At 53.2% G+C, this 14,718-nt stretch overlaps 2 protein-coding genes across 7 annotated transcripts; one reads left to right on the top strand and one right to left on the bottom strand.

Moving 5' to 3' along the window:
• Positions 1-3: 3 nt before the first annotated feature.
• FBXL15 (F-box and leucine rich repeat protein 15) lies at positions 4-3,175 on the top strand. 4 transcript variants are annotated; one of them, XM_084749202.1, is made up of 7 exons: positions 4-135; positions 666-747; positions 877-1,080; positions 1,187-1,316; positions 1,485-1,638; positions 1,896-2,396; positions 2,832-3,175. In XM_084749202.1, exons 4-7 carry the CDS (start codon positions 1,264-1,266, stop codon positions 3,033-3,035), a joined length of 912 nt encoding a protein of 303 aa, XP_084605328.1. In that variant the 5' UTR covers positions 4-135; positions 666-747; positions 877-1,080; positions 1,187-1,263; the 3' UTR covers positions 3,036-3,175. The 4 variants fall into 4 exon arrangements, with proteins under 4 accessions (XP_084605328.1, XP_084605327.1, XP_084605329.1 ...); XM_084749201.1 differs by having other exon boundaries at positions 877-1,316; XM_084749203.1 differs by lacking the exons at positions 4-135; positions 877-1,080.
• A 94-nt stretch (positions 3,176-3,269) lies between these two features.
• On the bottom strand, positions 3,270-13,829 carry CUEDC2 (CUE domain containing 2). Of its 3 annotated transcripts, none has more exons than XM_084749234.1 (9): positions 13,673-13,829; positions 5,503-5,584; positions 4,588-4,731; positions 4,434-4,495; positions 4,245-4,318; positions 3,980-4,159; positions 3,785-3,846; positions 3,652-3,712; positions 3,270-3,566 (listed from the first exon to the last, which is right to left on the bottom strand). In XM_084749234.1, the coding sequence occupies exons 2-9, from the start codon at positions 5,574-5,576 to the stop codon at positions 3,420-3,422; spliced, it is 804 nt and encodes a 267-aa protein (XP_084605360.1). In that variant the 5' UTR covers positions 5,577-5,584; positions 13,673-13,829; the 3' UTR covers positions 3,270-3,419. The 3 variants fall into 3 exon arrangements, with proteins under 3 accessions (XP_084605360.1, XP_084605361.1, XP_084605362.1); XM_084749235.1 differs by having other exon boundaries at positions 4,112-4,159; XM_084749236.1 differs by lacking the exon at positions 3,980-4,159.
• Positions 13,830-14,718: the final 889 nt, after the last annotated feature.

Genomic DNA, 14,718 nt, shown 5'->3' with positions numbered 1-14,718 from the left:
TGCAGAGATCCGTCCAGGCTATTCCTTCCCCAAGCAGGATGAGAAGAGGAAGCAACCCCCCTCACCCAACTTCACCCTTTTCTGCTCTTTCCGGTGTTGGCTGGCTTCTCCCTTCATGCTACATTGAGTAATGAGGTAGTGTGGAAGGGCTTCCGGGAAAACCAGGATGTCTGGGTTCTTTATCCTTGCTTCGTTTGATCCTGGTTAAGCTGCTTCCTCTCAGAGCCTCGGTTTGCCCATCTTTTAAATGGACAGATCTGCCTACCTTTGCAGAAGTCCCCTAAAGCCTGGTGAGACAACGGATGGGAAACAGTTTTCATTATGAAGAAGCGGCATAACTGTTTGCCCAGGGGCGCGCAGCCATGTAGAACGCTGCGGCCCTATAGTCTCTCACATGCACCCACAACCCCCACCCCTCGGATGCTGTAGGAAAATATTACACCAGGGGCTCCCCAGAGTGGGACTTCGACTCAGTATCTGGGGACGTAGTGAAAGGGAAGCCTAGTGATTGAGCTGCCAGCTTTGGGGCGTCACTCTCCCTACAATGAAGCCAGGGCCAGTGCAGAAGCAGGCAGCATGGCTAGGGGGGGGCTGCGCTGAGCACGCGTTCCTCCCGGACTCTGGGAAGGAGGCAAGGCTGGTCCTATATAATCCTTTCTCCTTAGGCAAGAAGCCGGCCTCCGCTGCCTTAAGTGGAAAGAGATGGCTGTCATGCTTGCGCGCTTCACAGTTCACCAGGAATGGCAGGTTTGAGCAAGTTTCCTTGATGAGAAAAGCCCTTTGAATCCATTCTTTTGGCATTTACTTGCTGAGCACCTACTACATACCAGTTAGTTAGAGCCTGAGCAGCCTCTCCCCCTTTTCTTTTTTTTAAAGTCGCTTAAACGCGACCAGAGGACAGAAGGAGGCTCTCGGTAACCTAGGAGTCCTGGCTCCGCCCCTTCTGCCTTTGGCCTTGTCTGCTCCTCCCATCACCACTCAGAGGCGGCTACTGGCCCGCAACGGAGACCGAAAGCAGTCTTGGCTCTGCGCTGCTCCAGCTTCGGGCTTTAAGCCCTGTAGCTGAGAAGACACCTAATGGTACATCACTGGTCTGTTCTGCCTCGGTTTCGGGGTCCATCCGGAAAGCTTTCCGATAAGGATTCTCAGTGAGACCGCACTCGATTAAATCGGTCTGTCTCTTCAGACCGAGGAGGCGGGCTCGCCGCAGCCGCTTCAAGGCCACAGCTAGAAGAGCTTACTGCGCACGCGCAATAGACAGCGATGGAGCCACCAATGGAGCAGTCCGGAGGGGAGCAAGAACCGGGAGCTGTCAGGTACCGAGCACTGAGGGGCCGGGGGAGGGGAAAAGGAGACCCGTGGGAGGGCAGCTGAGTCCTCCTGGGGAGACCTGGACCCATCTTGCCAGCCAGGACTCCGGGGCATAACAGACGGACTCGCACGTAACAGCGGCCCCGGGGACGTCAATGCCGCTTTACCCTCAGGCTCCTTGATCTGCCCTGGGAAGACGTGCTGCTGCCGCACGTTCTGAACTGGGTCCCGCTGCGCCAGCTGCTCCGGCTGCAGCGCGTCAGCCGCGCCTTCCGGGCGCTCGTTCTGCTGCACCTGGCCAGGCTGCGCCGCTTCGACGCCGCCCAGGTGAGCCCGGGACCGGAGCCCCGCCCCCGCGTGGGTACCACCCTCGCCCCGCCTCCAGTCCAGCCCCAGCCGCGCCGTAAACCTTTTCCGACCCCGGGTGCAACGTGGAGAACTCCAGAGGGCGAGTACTGGGCTGCGACTCGAAGGGAGCCTGTGTCTCTCCTGGGAGGGGCAGGTGGCAAGCCCCGAAAGTAGGCGTCTGCCAGGCAGTGTCCCGCCCTGGGGACAGACTGAGTCTCGGTGCCTCCCGCCCGCAGGTGGGTCCACAGATTCCACGGGCCGCACTAGCCCGGCTACTGCGGGATGCCGAGGGGCTGCAGGAGCTGGCGCTGGCTCCTTGTCACGAGTGGCTGTCGGACGAGGACCTGGTGCCAGTACTGGCACGGAATCCACAGCTACGGAGCGTTGCGTTGGCCGGCTGCGGCCAACTGAGTCGCCGAGCGCTGGGGGCGCTGGCTGAGGGCTGCCCGCGTCTGCAGCGCCTTTCGCTGGCTCACTGTGACTGGGTAGACGGGCTGGCACTGCGTGGCCTCGCTGACCGCTGTCCGGCTCTGGAAGAGCTAGACCTCACCGCCTGTCGCCAGCTCAAGGACGAGGCCATCGTGTACCTGGCGCAGAGACGCGGCGCGGGCCTCCGCAGCCTCTCGTTGGCAGTCAACGCCAATGTGGGGGACACCGCGGTCCAAGAGTTGGCTCGGAACTGCCCACAACTCGAGCACCTCGACCTCACAGGCTGCCTTCGGGTCGGAAGCGACGGTGTAAGGTGCCTGGGCATGGGGGCGGTAAGGTGGGAGATGGGCAGTCACTTTGAGGACAGGGTGGTGGGTTGAACTTGTCAAAGACCCAGCAGAAAGACCTCTGGGATTTTTTTTAAGGCTAGAAAGCCTACAATTAGAAAAACAAAACAAAACTTCTGAGCCAAGATTGACACACCGAGAGACGGAATATAAAGTTGATATCTGCATCAAGGGGGGTAATCTTGAAACAGCAGAAAGTACTAAGGGTTGGTACTAAGAGCCTGAAACTCAATGAACTTGAGGCCTGGAGCCTGTAATTCCACCCCGGCCCCTCCCTTAGGTACTGTAGAAAAGAGCAGACCTTGAGCTGCAGGGAAACTAGAAGGTGCTGGAGCCCGCTGCAGGTTTCCTGGGCTGGCCTCCTGCACACTTAGCACCACCCTGCTCCTCCCTCAGGACTTTGGCGGAGTACTGCCCGTTGCTGCGGTCGCTGCGAGTGCGGCACTGCCACCATGTGGCCGAGCCCAGCCTGAGCCGCTTGCGGAAGCGTGGTGTGGACATCGACGTGGAACCACCCCTGCACCAGGCTCTAGTGCTGCTCCAGGACATGGCAGGCTTCGCACCCTTTGTCAACCTGCAGGTCTGACTGACTTTCCGTAGGGCGGGAGCACAGCTGGACTGTGTAGTAGGAGCCTGACTCTAAGCCTTAGGGAAACTGAACTGTGGGGGCTTGTGGTTGAGAGGCCCGTGATGTGCCCTGCCCCACCCTGGAGTTTCAAATAAAAAGCTTTTTACCCCTTCTTGCCTGATGCATGGGGGATGTGAAGGCAAGAGCAGGTCAGACAGGAACTTTTCTTGGCCTGGGGGCGGAAGTGACCAGAGTGAACTTAGACCTTCTTTGAACCACCTTTACTGTGCTTTTGAAGGCAGCTCCAAGAATAGATTAACACTAGAGCAAGGGTGGGTGGAGGTGGGACGGGGTGGACAGGAGGGCTTCTGCATCCCTTTGGGATCTGGAAGGCTCAGCAGAGTCCAGCCAGCACCTCAGTGGAAGCGGTACTTCCTGGCTGGCTTGAGGTTGATGTATGTGGCCTTCATCTCCTCAGCCTCAGGGTTCCGTACATCTTTGAATCGCTCGCCTTTGGTGCTCACTACTTGGTTGTCAATGTATCGGATCAGCTTCTTGGGGGCCTGTTAGGCAATCAGGCAATGAATGACTAAAGCCAGGGGTCAGTACTCCTCAGGCCACATCCGCAACCGCATACAGCCCTCTTACCTCCTTGGGAGCCATAGGCCGATGAATCTTCTGATCCTCTGCGCTGTCGACCATCATGTACCTGCCAAAATGGCTGGCTGAAGCTCCTGCCGCCCTGGGAGACCCTCCCTGGTACGGCCCAGCCCAGACTTACTTCTGAAGGATGAAGGACTTCAACTCATCCTTTTGGGGGCCTCTGAGGCGCCTGGGCAAGTCCTGCGGATACAGGAGCCCTATTGTAGGCCCAGTGACAACAACAGGGGAGACAGACGGGGACAGACAGAGTGTGCTTAACAAGAAGGCACACGGAGCTGAGGTCACTGGGCATGGAGGGGCTGGGAGAGGGTACCTGATTTGAGCCATCCCAGCCTGGAGGCCCCTCTTCCTTGCCCTCTACCAGCATCTGCACAGCTTCTTCCAAGTCCCCCCGAGCTTTGGCCAGCACCCACTGGGCCTGCTCCACAGAACAGGTAGGGAATACCTCCAAGAGTACACCTACTCCCGGCAGTCCTTCCTGAGCAGCAGCAGCCTGTGGGCACGGGTGTTAGCAGGAGGCTACCCCGTCTTCCCTTCCCACCCCAGGGCCCTTCATGGGTTCCCTCCCCTACCAGTACCTCATCTTGGGTGTTCCCAGTAGCAGCAGGAGACCTGGTCTCTTCTTTGAGCTTTTCAGGTTGCCTCAGGGTCTCTGGAAAAATGGGCACCTGTGGGTGCAGGTTCTCTCCGAGAGTCAGAGAACGTATCAGGTTTGCTAGGGCTGGGAGTAGGTGAGAATCCTCCTAGTGCCAGATCCCCAAACTCACCTTTGTTCCTAGCGTCACTCAGCTGCACCGAGAGCTTCTGCATCATGTCCCCTACTATACCCCTGAAGGGACAAGGAAGGTAGTGAGGGGACCACTCTGCCCCAACCCCAGCCAGCCAGCCCCCTCCTCCTTTTTGCCCCAGCCAAGGTCCTACCTGGGGATGTGGGCAAAGCCCGGCACATAAGCCTCCATCATCTCAGTGAAAGCCTCCATGTCAAAGTTCTCCTCTGATGGGCCTGAGGGGCCCAGGTCCTCCAAGACCCCAAGCACATAGGAAAAGATGACTTCATCCAAGCCACTGTTGGAAAGAACAAGTCCGCGGGGCAGGACACTGCATATCTGCAGCATCCCCACCTAGTCTAAGACTTCAGTCCTCGGTTCCACAGGGTCCCGCGAGTCAGCTCAGTCCTTGAGACCTATCTCCTCCCAGCTCCTGTAGTTTTCAGTCAGTCCAGTATAAGTGACAGACAAAATATGAGAGAGAAGACCATCTAAGCAGGAGCTGGAGAGATGGCTCAGTGGTTAAGAGCACTCGCTGCTCTTCCAAGAGTCCTGAGTTCAATCCCCAGTACCCACATGACAGCTCACAACTGTCTTATGCTATTTTCTGGTATGCAGATGTATATGCAAACAAAGTACCCATATACATTAAATAAAAAAATTTTAAACACCATCTAGACAAATAAATTCAGCTCTTGAGGGCTGGCTGGCTCAGTTAAGAACACTTGCTGCTCTTCAGAGGACCCAGGTTTGATTCCCAGTGCCCCGGTGAAGAAGCCCACAGCTGCCTACACCTCCAGCTCCAGGGTGTCTGCCATCACCTTCTGGCCCCCATGGGCACCTGCACACACACACAGACATAAATAATCTTGAAAACCAAAGTAGGGGTTAGAAAGATGACCCAGCAGTTATGAGCACTTGCTGTTCTTGCAGAGGACTGGGCCTCGGTTCCCACCTCGGAACAGCGCTGAGTACGGTCTGACCTCCTGTCCACTGGCCAGTGCCCACAGTACTGTCTGGCAACACGCCCTCTGACTGGGCCTGGCCCTTCAGAAGGAGCTGCCCTTACCTGAGGTCCGCCTCTGGGAGGTGCGTCTGAACGAAGGCGAGGAGGGCTGAACTGACGGTCCTCTCCAGCTCCATGCTGTCTCCTGTACACGGGACAGAATTGCCAGGTCTCTGGCCTGTTTCCACCCACTGGGCCAAGGGGCAGAGGCCCCTCCTCTCCCTCCTGAGGTTGAACCAGCTGTTGATGCCGCCCCCCAGCTCCTGCACACAGCGCCACTCCCTTGGCCACCCACTCCTACGTCCTCCAGCTGCAGACAGGCACCAGCACTGTCTCCAGAAAGCTCCCGAAGGGAGCCCTGCCCCTCCCCATCTCCTGTGGCTAGAAGCTGAGGTCTTGGGGTCACATGCTTCCTGGCTAAGGAATCTCATCATTGAGGGGGCTACTTGGCCCCCAACTTCAATCACAAGGGGCCCCATTGTCCAGCCCTGGAAAGAAGGAGGTCTCAGGACCAAGCCCAGCCCTTCGCCAACCCAGGATAGGCCACCCACCCTTTGCACAGAGGGATTTCCCGCCCCCCTCAGGAGCCTATATAGAAAAGTCCTACATGGCTTCTCTCCTCTTGGCCGGTTCCTGCCTGTCCAGCAGTCTGGACCATGAAAGAAAGCCTTTGGTCATCCTGCAGCTTAGGGAGCACTACACAGTCGGGCCCTTGCCCACCCCTGCCTCACACTCCCTCTTCACTTGGCCTTGCCCGCTGCCCCTGCTGATCCCTGCACCTGCCATCTGTCTGGTACCCACCTAGCACCTAGGTCACTGTCTGCATTCAGCCAGTGCCAGGTAAACACTTGCCAGCTTAATTCACCCACACGCTTCTTAAAAAGACATTTTATTTTCTTCAGCTTGAGTGTTTGCCTGAATAGCTATAGGGGCACAAAGGTACACACCCGGTGCTCATGGAGGTCAGAAGAGGGTGCCAGGTCCCCTAGAACTGGAGTTTTGAAAGGTTACAGGCCGCTGTGTGGGCGTTGGGAACTGAACCTGTATCCTTTGCAGAAGCAGCAAGGGCTCTTAGCTGCCAAGGCAGATAGATCTCCAGCCCTCATTTCCATGCTCGGCCGCCCCCGAACTCTATTTGGGAGTCAGGAATGCACAGATGGGAAGACTGGCTCAAGACTCAGAGAACCAAATGCCAGCCAATCCTCTCCTCTGGAAGGCTGGAGCAGCGGCTCAGAATCCACCTTCCCCAACTCATCTGCTCACTAGTCCACATGCACCGCTAAACAACTACTACTCACTCAGCTACCACATCTGAAACTTGGGACAGCCTTGATTTTTCCCTCTCTCATCTTGCCCTGGACCGAAATGATCAAACCAAGTCCTACTGACTACACCCTACCTTCCCTCCTATTAACTCCCCCCACCCCACCCCAGGACAGCTTCTGCCCAGGCTCAGGCTACCAGTCACTTTTCAAGTTTTGGTCCACTGAGCTTGAACCATGTAACTCCCCCCTTTTTTGTTGTTTTGTTTTTTGAGACAGGGTTTCTCTGTGTAGCCTTGGTTGTCTTGGGCTCACTTTGTAGACCAGGCTGGCCTCGAACTCACAAAGATCCACCTGCCTCTGCCTCCCAAGTGCTGGGATTAAAGGCATGCGCCACCAATGTCCGGCCGTAACTCCACAATTTTGTTTTGAACACTTTATGTATAGTTTTGCTCAATATTTGCCCTTTCAGCAGCACTGCCTATGCTCCTGAGATGAGAGCCTCCTGTGTCCTCCCACCTCTCCAGCCATTCCTCCCCTGGGCTCCAGCCTCTGGTCCCTTCTCTGCTGCCCTCTGAAGCAAGGCCACACCTCTCCTTACAGGGCAGTGTCACCAACTCTGAGCTACTGCCACCACTTACTGGAGAGCCTCCAGGCACCTCACATTCTGCATGTCCCAAGGGCACATCCTCTCTTTTTAATCCTCGAGGACCATCCTCCCTGAGTGTACGTCCAGACACTGCTACTCCAGCTACAAGGCTAGCAGTCACCATGCCACCACCCGACCCCTTGCTCTCCATCAGCCAATTAGTTACCAAGTGCTAATTATCCTTAACACATCTTCGTGTGTGTGTGTGTGTGTGTGTGCGCGCGCGCGCGCGCGCGCGCGTGCGCGCGCACAGGTGGACTTGCTAATGGAGTGTGTATATGGAGACCGAGGCTGACATCAGGCAGTCTGCTTTAATCACTTCTCTACCTTTTTTGTTTGTTTAAGATAAAGTCTCTCTATTTAGTCCTAGAACTCTCTATGCCGGCCAGAATGGTCTTGAACTCACAGAGATCCTCCTGCCTCTGCCTCCCAAATGTCTTGTTTATTTGAGACAGGACCTCTTGATGAACCCAGAACATTCCATTTTGGCTTTTCTTTCTTTTCTTTTCCTTTCCTTTATTTTTTGGGATGGGGTTTCTCTGTGTAGTCCTGGCTGTCCTGGACTCACTTTACAGACCAGGCTGGCCTCAGACTCACAGTGGTCCGCCTGCCTCTCCCTCCAGAGTGCTGGGATTAAGGGCGGGCACCACCTTGCCCGGCTCCCCATTTTTGCTTTTCTAGTTGGCCATGGCACTCTTGCCTTGAACCCCAAGTGCTTTGTACCACCGCGCCTGTTTTATTTGTTTTTTTGGGGTGTATGTTTGTTTGAAGCAGGGTCTCTATTTAGTCCTGGAACTCACTATGTACCCCATGGCCTTGAACTGGCAGAGATCCTCTTGTTTCTGCTTGGGATTAGAGGCAGGTACCACCATCCCCACTACATCTGTTTTCTTGTTATTATTATTTCTTTCAAAGATTTATTTATTTATTACATATACAGTGTTCTGCCTGCCTGTATGCCTGCATGACAGAAGAGGGCATCAGAACTCATTATAGATGGTTTTGGGCCACCATGTGGCCACTGGGAACTGACCTCAGTACCTCTGGAAGAGCAGCCAGCTAAAGTCCCCCCCCCCTTTTTTTTTTTGTATATGAGTACTTTATTTGCAGAAGAGGGCATTAGATCACATTATAGATGGTTGTAAGCCACCATGGGGTTGATGGAAACTGAACTCAGGACCTCTGCAGGAACATCTCTTCAGCCCCGTTGTTATTTTTAATGTGGGTGCTAGAGACACAAACTCAGGTCCTTATGCTCACACAGCCTGCGCTTTGCCCCACTGAAGCATCTCCCTAGCCCTACGTCCTGCATCTCTGCATCCACATTGTGCCACTCCCTGACACTTCTCTCCCGGCTACCATCTCTCCCCAAGCACCCCCTTCTCCCCACCACAGCTGTATGATCTACTGAAAATCCAGTGGTGGAGGCTGGAGGGATGACTCAGTCGTTATGAGTACTTACTGCTTAATTAGAGCCCCAGAATCTGTATGTCAGCATCCACACCAGGAGGCTCCTGATAAGAGCCTACATCCCTTTGCAGGCAGGCAGGCAGGCAGGCGCACAGGTGCACACATGCACTAAATCTTTAAAAAACAGTGATGTGGTGGCGCACACCTTTAATCCCAGCTCTTAGCAAGCAGAGGCAGGTGGGTCTCTGTGAGTTTGGGGCCAGCCTGGCCTACATGGTGAGTTCCAGGATAGCCAGGGCTACATAGTGAAACCTGGTCTCAAAAATAATCAAACAAATAATATAAAACTTAACAGTGACTTTCCATTACCTTTCTAAGCGGTCTAGAATCTTTCTGTGGCCTTTGATTTAGGGCCTTATCCCCACCCATTTCTTTCCAGCCTCATCACATCTCTCCATCCTGGTTTGCTCTCAGATTGTCAACATTCAAGTCCAGACGTTTTAGGTCTACTGTACTTACCAACATCTAGAGCCCTCTGACAGAGTGCACTCTTCCTTACTTATCAGCACTTTTCACAGCTACAGTGAATATATTGTTTGGACAATGTTTAATGTTTCTTCTAGTTGTTTCGTGAAGGCCAAGATGACTCTATTCCTCTCCTCTCCATGGACATTGCTCCAACCTAGCTTATTCACCAATGTACATCAACAGCCTTGGTAACTGGCACTCAAAAAAAAAAAAAAAAAAAAAAGAGCCAGGCATGGTGGTGCACGCCTTTAATCCCAGCACTCGGGAGGCAGAGGTGGAGGCAGGTGGACTATTGTGAGTTCAAGGCCAGCCTGGTGTACAAAAGGAGTCCAGGATAACCAACGTTACACAGAGAAACCCTGTCTCAGGAAAAAAAAAAAAAAAAAAAGACACCAAAAAAACCAAAACAAAACAAAAAAAACAAACAAAAAAACAAAAAACAAAAACAATGATTCCAGCTACTGTGGCTGGAATACAGACAGGCCTTTAATCCCAGGAAACAGAGACTAGCTGAGTTCTGAGTTCAAAGGCAGCCTGCAACAGAGCAAACTTCAGGTAAAGAAAAGCCTGGGTCTAGGTGTGGTGGCACACGCCTTTAATCCCAGCAGTCAGGAGTCAAGAGGTCTCCGAGCTCTATCCAGGCAGTTCAGTAGAATCAGTGAGTTGAGTTCATGGCAGCTCAGTTCACCGAAATTCAGAGGCAGGTTTTTTGTTGTTGTTGTTGGTTTTTTTGTTTTGTTTTGGTTTGGTTTTTTGGTTTTTCGACAGAGTTTTTCTGTGTAACAGCCCTGGCTGTCCTGGAACTTTCTTTATAGACCAGGCTGGCCTCCAACTCAGTGATCCGCCTGCCTCTGCCTCCCAAGTGCTGAGCATGTGCCACCATGCCCAGCCGAGACAATTTTTCATCTTTTTTTCTTTTTTCTTTTCTTTTCTTTTTTCTTTTTTTTTTTTTTTTAGGCAAGGTTTCTCTGTGTAGCATTGGCTGTCCTAGACTCCCTTTGTAGACCAGGCTGGCCTCAAACTCGCAGCAATCCGCCTACCTCTGCCTCCCGAGTGCTGGTATTAAAGGTGCACGCCACCATGCCTGGCAGCCGAGGCAATTTTTACCAGGAGGGTTTTACAGAAAGAGGTTGAAGAAAGAACAAGCTAGAAGACACAAGGAGCCAGAAGATTAGAGCAGGTTGCTAGAGTTAGAATACTGAGGCCAGGCAGAGCAATTCAGTGAGAAGCTGAGAGAAGCCAGATTGCATCAGTCATCTAGGAGAGGAGTTTGAGCCAGAACAGCTGAGTTGAACCAGCCACCCACAGTTCAGAAAGAACAAGTAAGGGTGAGCTTATTCAGCAGTTAAGTCTCAGAGGCTGAAAACATTCTGGGCCTACGTTAGATTGTTCAGAAGCTAGAAGGTTCCAGCACTGGGCCTAGGATAGCAGATGGAGGCAGTGAGCCTCCGAGACTACAATTATATAAAGCAAATAAAAGTTACTTTGACGCTCCCCCTCTGCAGTACGATGAGTAAAGAAAGCCCAGCGAGCTTAAAGAACAGGCCAGAATCACCTGAGTGAACTGCAGATCTACGTTCAAGGCTGGGGACATAGCTCAGTGGTAAAGCTCAGTTGGATCCCCAGAAACTCCCCGGTGTCAATTAAGGGGTGACTCTGAGGGTGGGGATATCAAAACTTCCACACGGGTTGGGCCAGTTACCTGGTCCCCTCAGTGATACGAGGAGCTATGACAGAACAAAACTCACTTTGGAGCTGGGTGTGGTGGTGCACGCCTTTAACCCCAGCGCTCGGGAGGCAGAGGCAGGTGGATCACTGTGAGTTCGAGGCCAGCAAGGCCAGGACAGCCAAGGCTAACACAGAGAGACCCTGTCTTGGAAAACAACAACAACAACAACAACAAAAAACCCTCACTTTGGAAAGGAGGACTGAGTAACTCATCTCCCAAGGGTGATGACCACCCTCTTGCCCTTAGCCACGGACCCCTGTGCAGGGGAAGAACACCTTACCCAGGCAGTCTAGCCCCATCAAGCAACTCCCCTGAACAGGCAGCCCCCTCCAGACACCTACCCCACCTTCACACCCTGACTGTGGACAGTGGCCTGGGAACCTATGCAGGGAAAAAGACCCTTGGCTGCTATATAAAAGCTCAATTTTTGGGCTGGAGAGATGACTCAGAGGTTAAGAGCACTGCCTGCTCTTCCAAAGGTCCTGAGCTCAATTCCCAGCAACCACATGGTGGCTCACAACCATCTATAATGAGATCTGGCGCCCTCTTCTGGTGTGCAGACATACATGCAAGCAAAATACTGTATACATAATCAATAAATAAATCTTTTTTTAAAAAGCTCATTTTTTTTCTTTTTCCTTTCTTTTTCTGTTTTGTTTGTTTGTTTGTTTTACACAGATAGGATTTCTCTATGTAGCCCTGGCTGTCCTGGAACTCTCCTTATAGACCAGGCTGGCCTCAAACTCACAGAGATCCGCCTGCCTCTGCCTCCCGAGTGCTGGGATTAAAGGCGTGTACCGTCGTGCCCTGCTTGCCTCTGGGTTTTTAACCAATGTGTAGGAGCTACAAAGTTGTTATTGAGAAACTCCCCCTTGTCTCCAAAGGAAAAGCCTTCCTCCTTCGAGGTTGTGTAGCTGGTTTTTCTGCTGAGGGACCCTCATCTCTTCTCCTGTTCTTCGACTGACCAAACATGCTGCAGATTTTAAAGCTTGCCACATCTCTGTTCCCGCTCTTCTCTATCGTCCCATCTCTCCCGGACTTGTCCACCTGCTTGAGGGCACCCCCTAACCTTTCCTCCTCGGAGCTCCCAAGCTGGGCAAGACCTCCCAAGTCAATCTGAGCATCATAGTTTTTATTTTCTGGAGTAAAAACAGGATTTCCACGAGACTTTTCAAGTTACAGATCCAGCCCACAGAACCCCATTACTTCCTGGAAGCCCCAAAGCAGAAATCACAGTCATTGGGCCACAAATCCCACTAAAACACCTCTGACGGGACTTGGAGCAATGGATCAACAGTTAAAGGACTTTGTTGTTGTTGTGTTAGGCCTAGGTTTGATTCCCAGCACCCACACAGCCCATAATTGTCCATAACTCCTGTCTCCAGGGACACAACACACTCTCTTTGAGCTCGGAGGGTACCAGACCCGAGCCGCACATGGTACACAGACACACATGCAAGCATAAGAGTAATATACACATGCATGGATGTATTTTAAGTAAATCTAAAAATTAGAAAAAATACCTCTGAGGATGGTAAAAACAACAACGACTGTCTGCTGCCTGCATATAACCCACTGTATTACATTTCTTTATCCTCGTAACAGCTTTAAAACGTGGATAACTCTATTATGCCCATTACCTGAAAGGAAACGAAGGCACTGAAAATTTGAGAAACTTTACCAAGGTCACAGGCTTGGTTAATGGCGGATACACGGGCAGCTCGGCTTCAGAAGCCTCTCTCACACAGAGTCAGTGGTGTGGGCCAGACCTGTACTGTGGCCTCCTCTCCTGCCTGGCCAGCAGTCTGCCTGCATCAGAATCTTTGCTTGCCCACCCCCTTCTCCCTGCTCAAAAACATCTTTCCCTCTGGCTCTACAAACAGCATTCTGCAGGACTCACTTGCACTCTCCAGCCAACTCGGCTACCCATCCTCACCTGCCCCGAGATGGCTTGAGAGGCTCCCGAAGGACTAAGTACCAGCCTGCACCCTTTGGACACTATCAGAGGGTGCGGGGCGGGACTAGGGGGACCCTCTTGGCAACTTAGGTTAGGGTAAGTGGAGAGCACGAACTGGGAATTAAATGCAGGCCGTGGGAAGGAGTCCTGGGGAGCTACGGGAGTGGCAGGGGGTCTAGCCCTAAGGTCCTCACTACTCTTCTCCCATTCCTTTTATAAAGTCATGATGAGGCAGAATGAAGGCCCAGCAAATACATTTAACCCTGATCCCCACGTCAGGTCCTAGGGGTACCAAGGACACTGTGGAGAACAAGGGGGCCCACCATCCAAAGTCAGGCAGGTGCACAAACCCTGGGAGGTGAGGCACAGGAAGTGGCAGCCCGCTGATGGCCGACCCTTGAGGCAAGAGCTTTTTATAACCGTCAGCAGCAGGGCACTCATAAGCCTCCAGAATAGCTGGCCTGAGGACACAGGGATGCAGTTGCAGCTTTGGGAGGGGGTGAGTCACGTGACGAGATAGGCCTGAACAAGCTACATGTTCCTCCATGCAGGCCACGGAGACAATTAGAGAAAGGGTCCGGCCGCCCCCCTCTCCCCCACCAAGGGGGGTACTAAAATGGAACGCCAGGAGAGGTACCCCGTGTCAATGCTCTCTGTTGCTCTCCTAGCCCTAGACCCGGGGCTGGAGGGGAAATCACCTGCTTCGTCAGGCGCCGCCGGCGACTTGTCCCGCGCGGTGCAGTTCTTATCCCCCTAGTCCCACCAACGAGATCAAAGGCGGAGCCAGAACTGGTCCCTTTAGGAGGGCGCCATGGTGGCCATTTTTGAGAAGGGCAATTTGCCCATAACAGGGCGGAGCTTCTTTCCTCATTCTCAAACGTCGTTTGGGACCGCTCCTCCGGCGGCCATTTTTGTTTTGGGTAAAGAGGCCTGACTGACATGTTCCTTTTTGTCCACTAGAGGTCCCGAACGGTATTCATTCCTGAAAGAACCTAGGATTTCCCGGCCTGCCTTGTTTCCTCGCCCCTAGGACTCCCACCAATGTGCTACAGATTTCTCTTTCCTCTTTCTTGTCTCTCCTGCCCTTCTTCAATCCCTGTGGCTCACCGACATTGCACGATCTAATGACTGCCACCACATTCCAGCATCTTTTCAGTCTGGCTTCAAGCCCTGTTGTTCACTTCCAGAACCTTATGTGTTCCTTTTGTCCTTTTTTATATCTTCCCAAGAGTGCCTTACAGGGTCTTCGGAAGGAGAGGCATATTAAATGCTTAGAGGGAGGACAGACCTAACCCCAAATCCAAGGTGGCTTGCAGACCTCCTCCAACCCCATCACCCTCTTGCCTACATTGGCAAGGCTAATAATCTAGAGGAGACAGGACAGCTCTAAACCAGGACCCAGGAAGTAAGGCCTCAGCTTCCGCTTTCTGTTCCTGCTACCTCAGCTTCCCCACACTGCCCTGTGGGGAAAGCCCGCAGGCATGCCTTCTTTTGACCTCAAAAATGGGTGCCAAGAATCCCCTTCAATAGTCGACCGGCCCGCCCCAGTCTGCAAAGAGGAGCCTTCTTTCACTGCCAGGGACCCAGGAGCTACTGCTAGCCTCTAGAAACCCAGCCCCAGGGAGAAAGACCCCACCCACCCACCCCCTAGGGACCTCAGCGGGTGCCATGAATGCTCTCGCTGTGGCCCTCTCCACGGGCTCCCTCCTCCCCCCCAGGGTGGGTGCTGAGAGGGGAAGGGAAG

Source organism: Acomys minous (genome assembly GCF_964271855.1).
Source record: "Acomys minous genome assembly, chromosome: 2".
NCBI lineage: Eukaryota > Metazoa > Chordata > Mammalia > Rodentia > Muridae > Acomys > Acomys minous.
The sequence above is the reverse complement of the archived record's forward strand: the minus strand, read 5'-3'. Positions and strand labels throughout refer to the sequence as shown.

Coding starts and splice junctions, on each gene's coding strand:
- CUEDC2 (XM_084749234.1), bottom strand. CDS start 5,576: ATGGAGCTGGAGAGGACCGTCAGTTCAGCCCTCCTCGCCTTCGTTCAG. Junction 4,732..5,502: donor CTCCCAGAGGCGGACCTCAG/GTAAGGGCAGCT, acceptor TCTTTCCAACAG/TGGCTTGGATGAAGTCATCT. Junction 4,319..4,433: donor GAGTGACGCTAGGAACAAAG/GTGAGTTTGGGG, acceptor CCATTTTTCCAG/AGACCCTGAGGCAACCTGAA.
- FBXL15 (XM_084749202.1), top strand. CDS start 1,264: ATGGAGCCACCAATGGAGCAGTCCGGAGGGGAGCAAGAACCGGGAGCT. Junction 1,639..1,895: donor GCCGCTTCGACGCCGCCCAG/GTGAGCCCGGGA, acceptor TCCCGCCCGCAG/GTGGGTCCACAGATTCCACG. Junction 2,397..2,831: donor TTCGGGTCGGAAGCGACGGT/GTAAGGTGCCTG, acceptor CTCCTCCCTCAG/GACTTTGGCGGAGTACTGCC.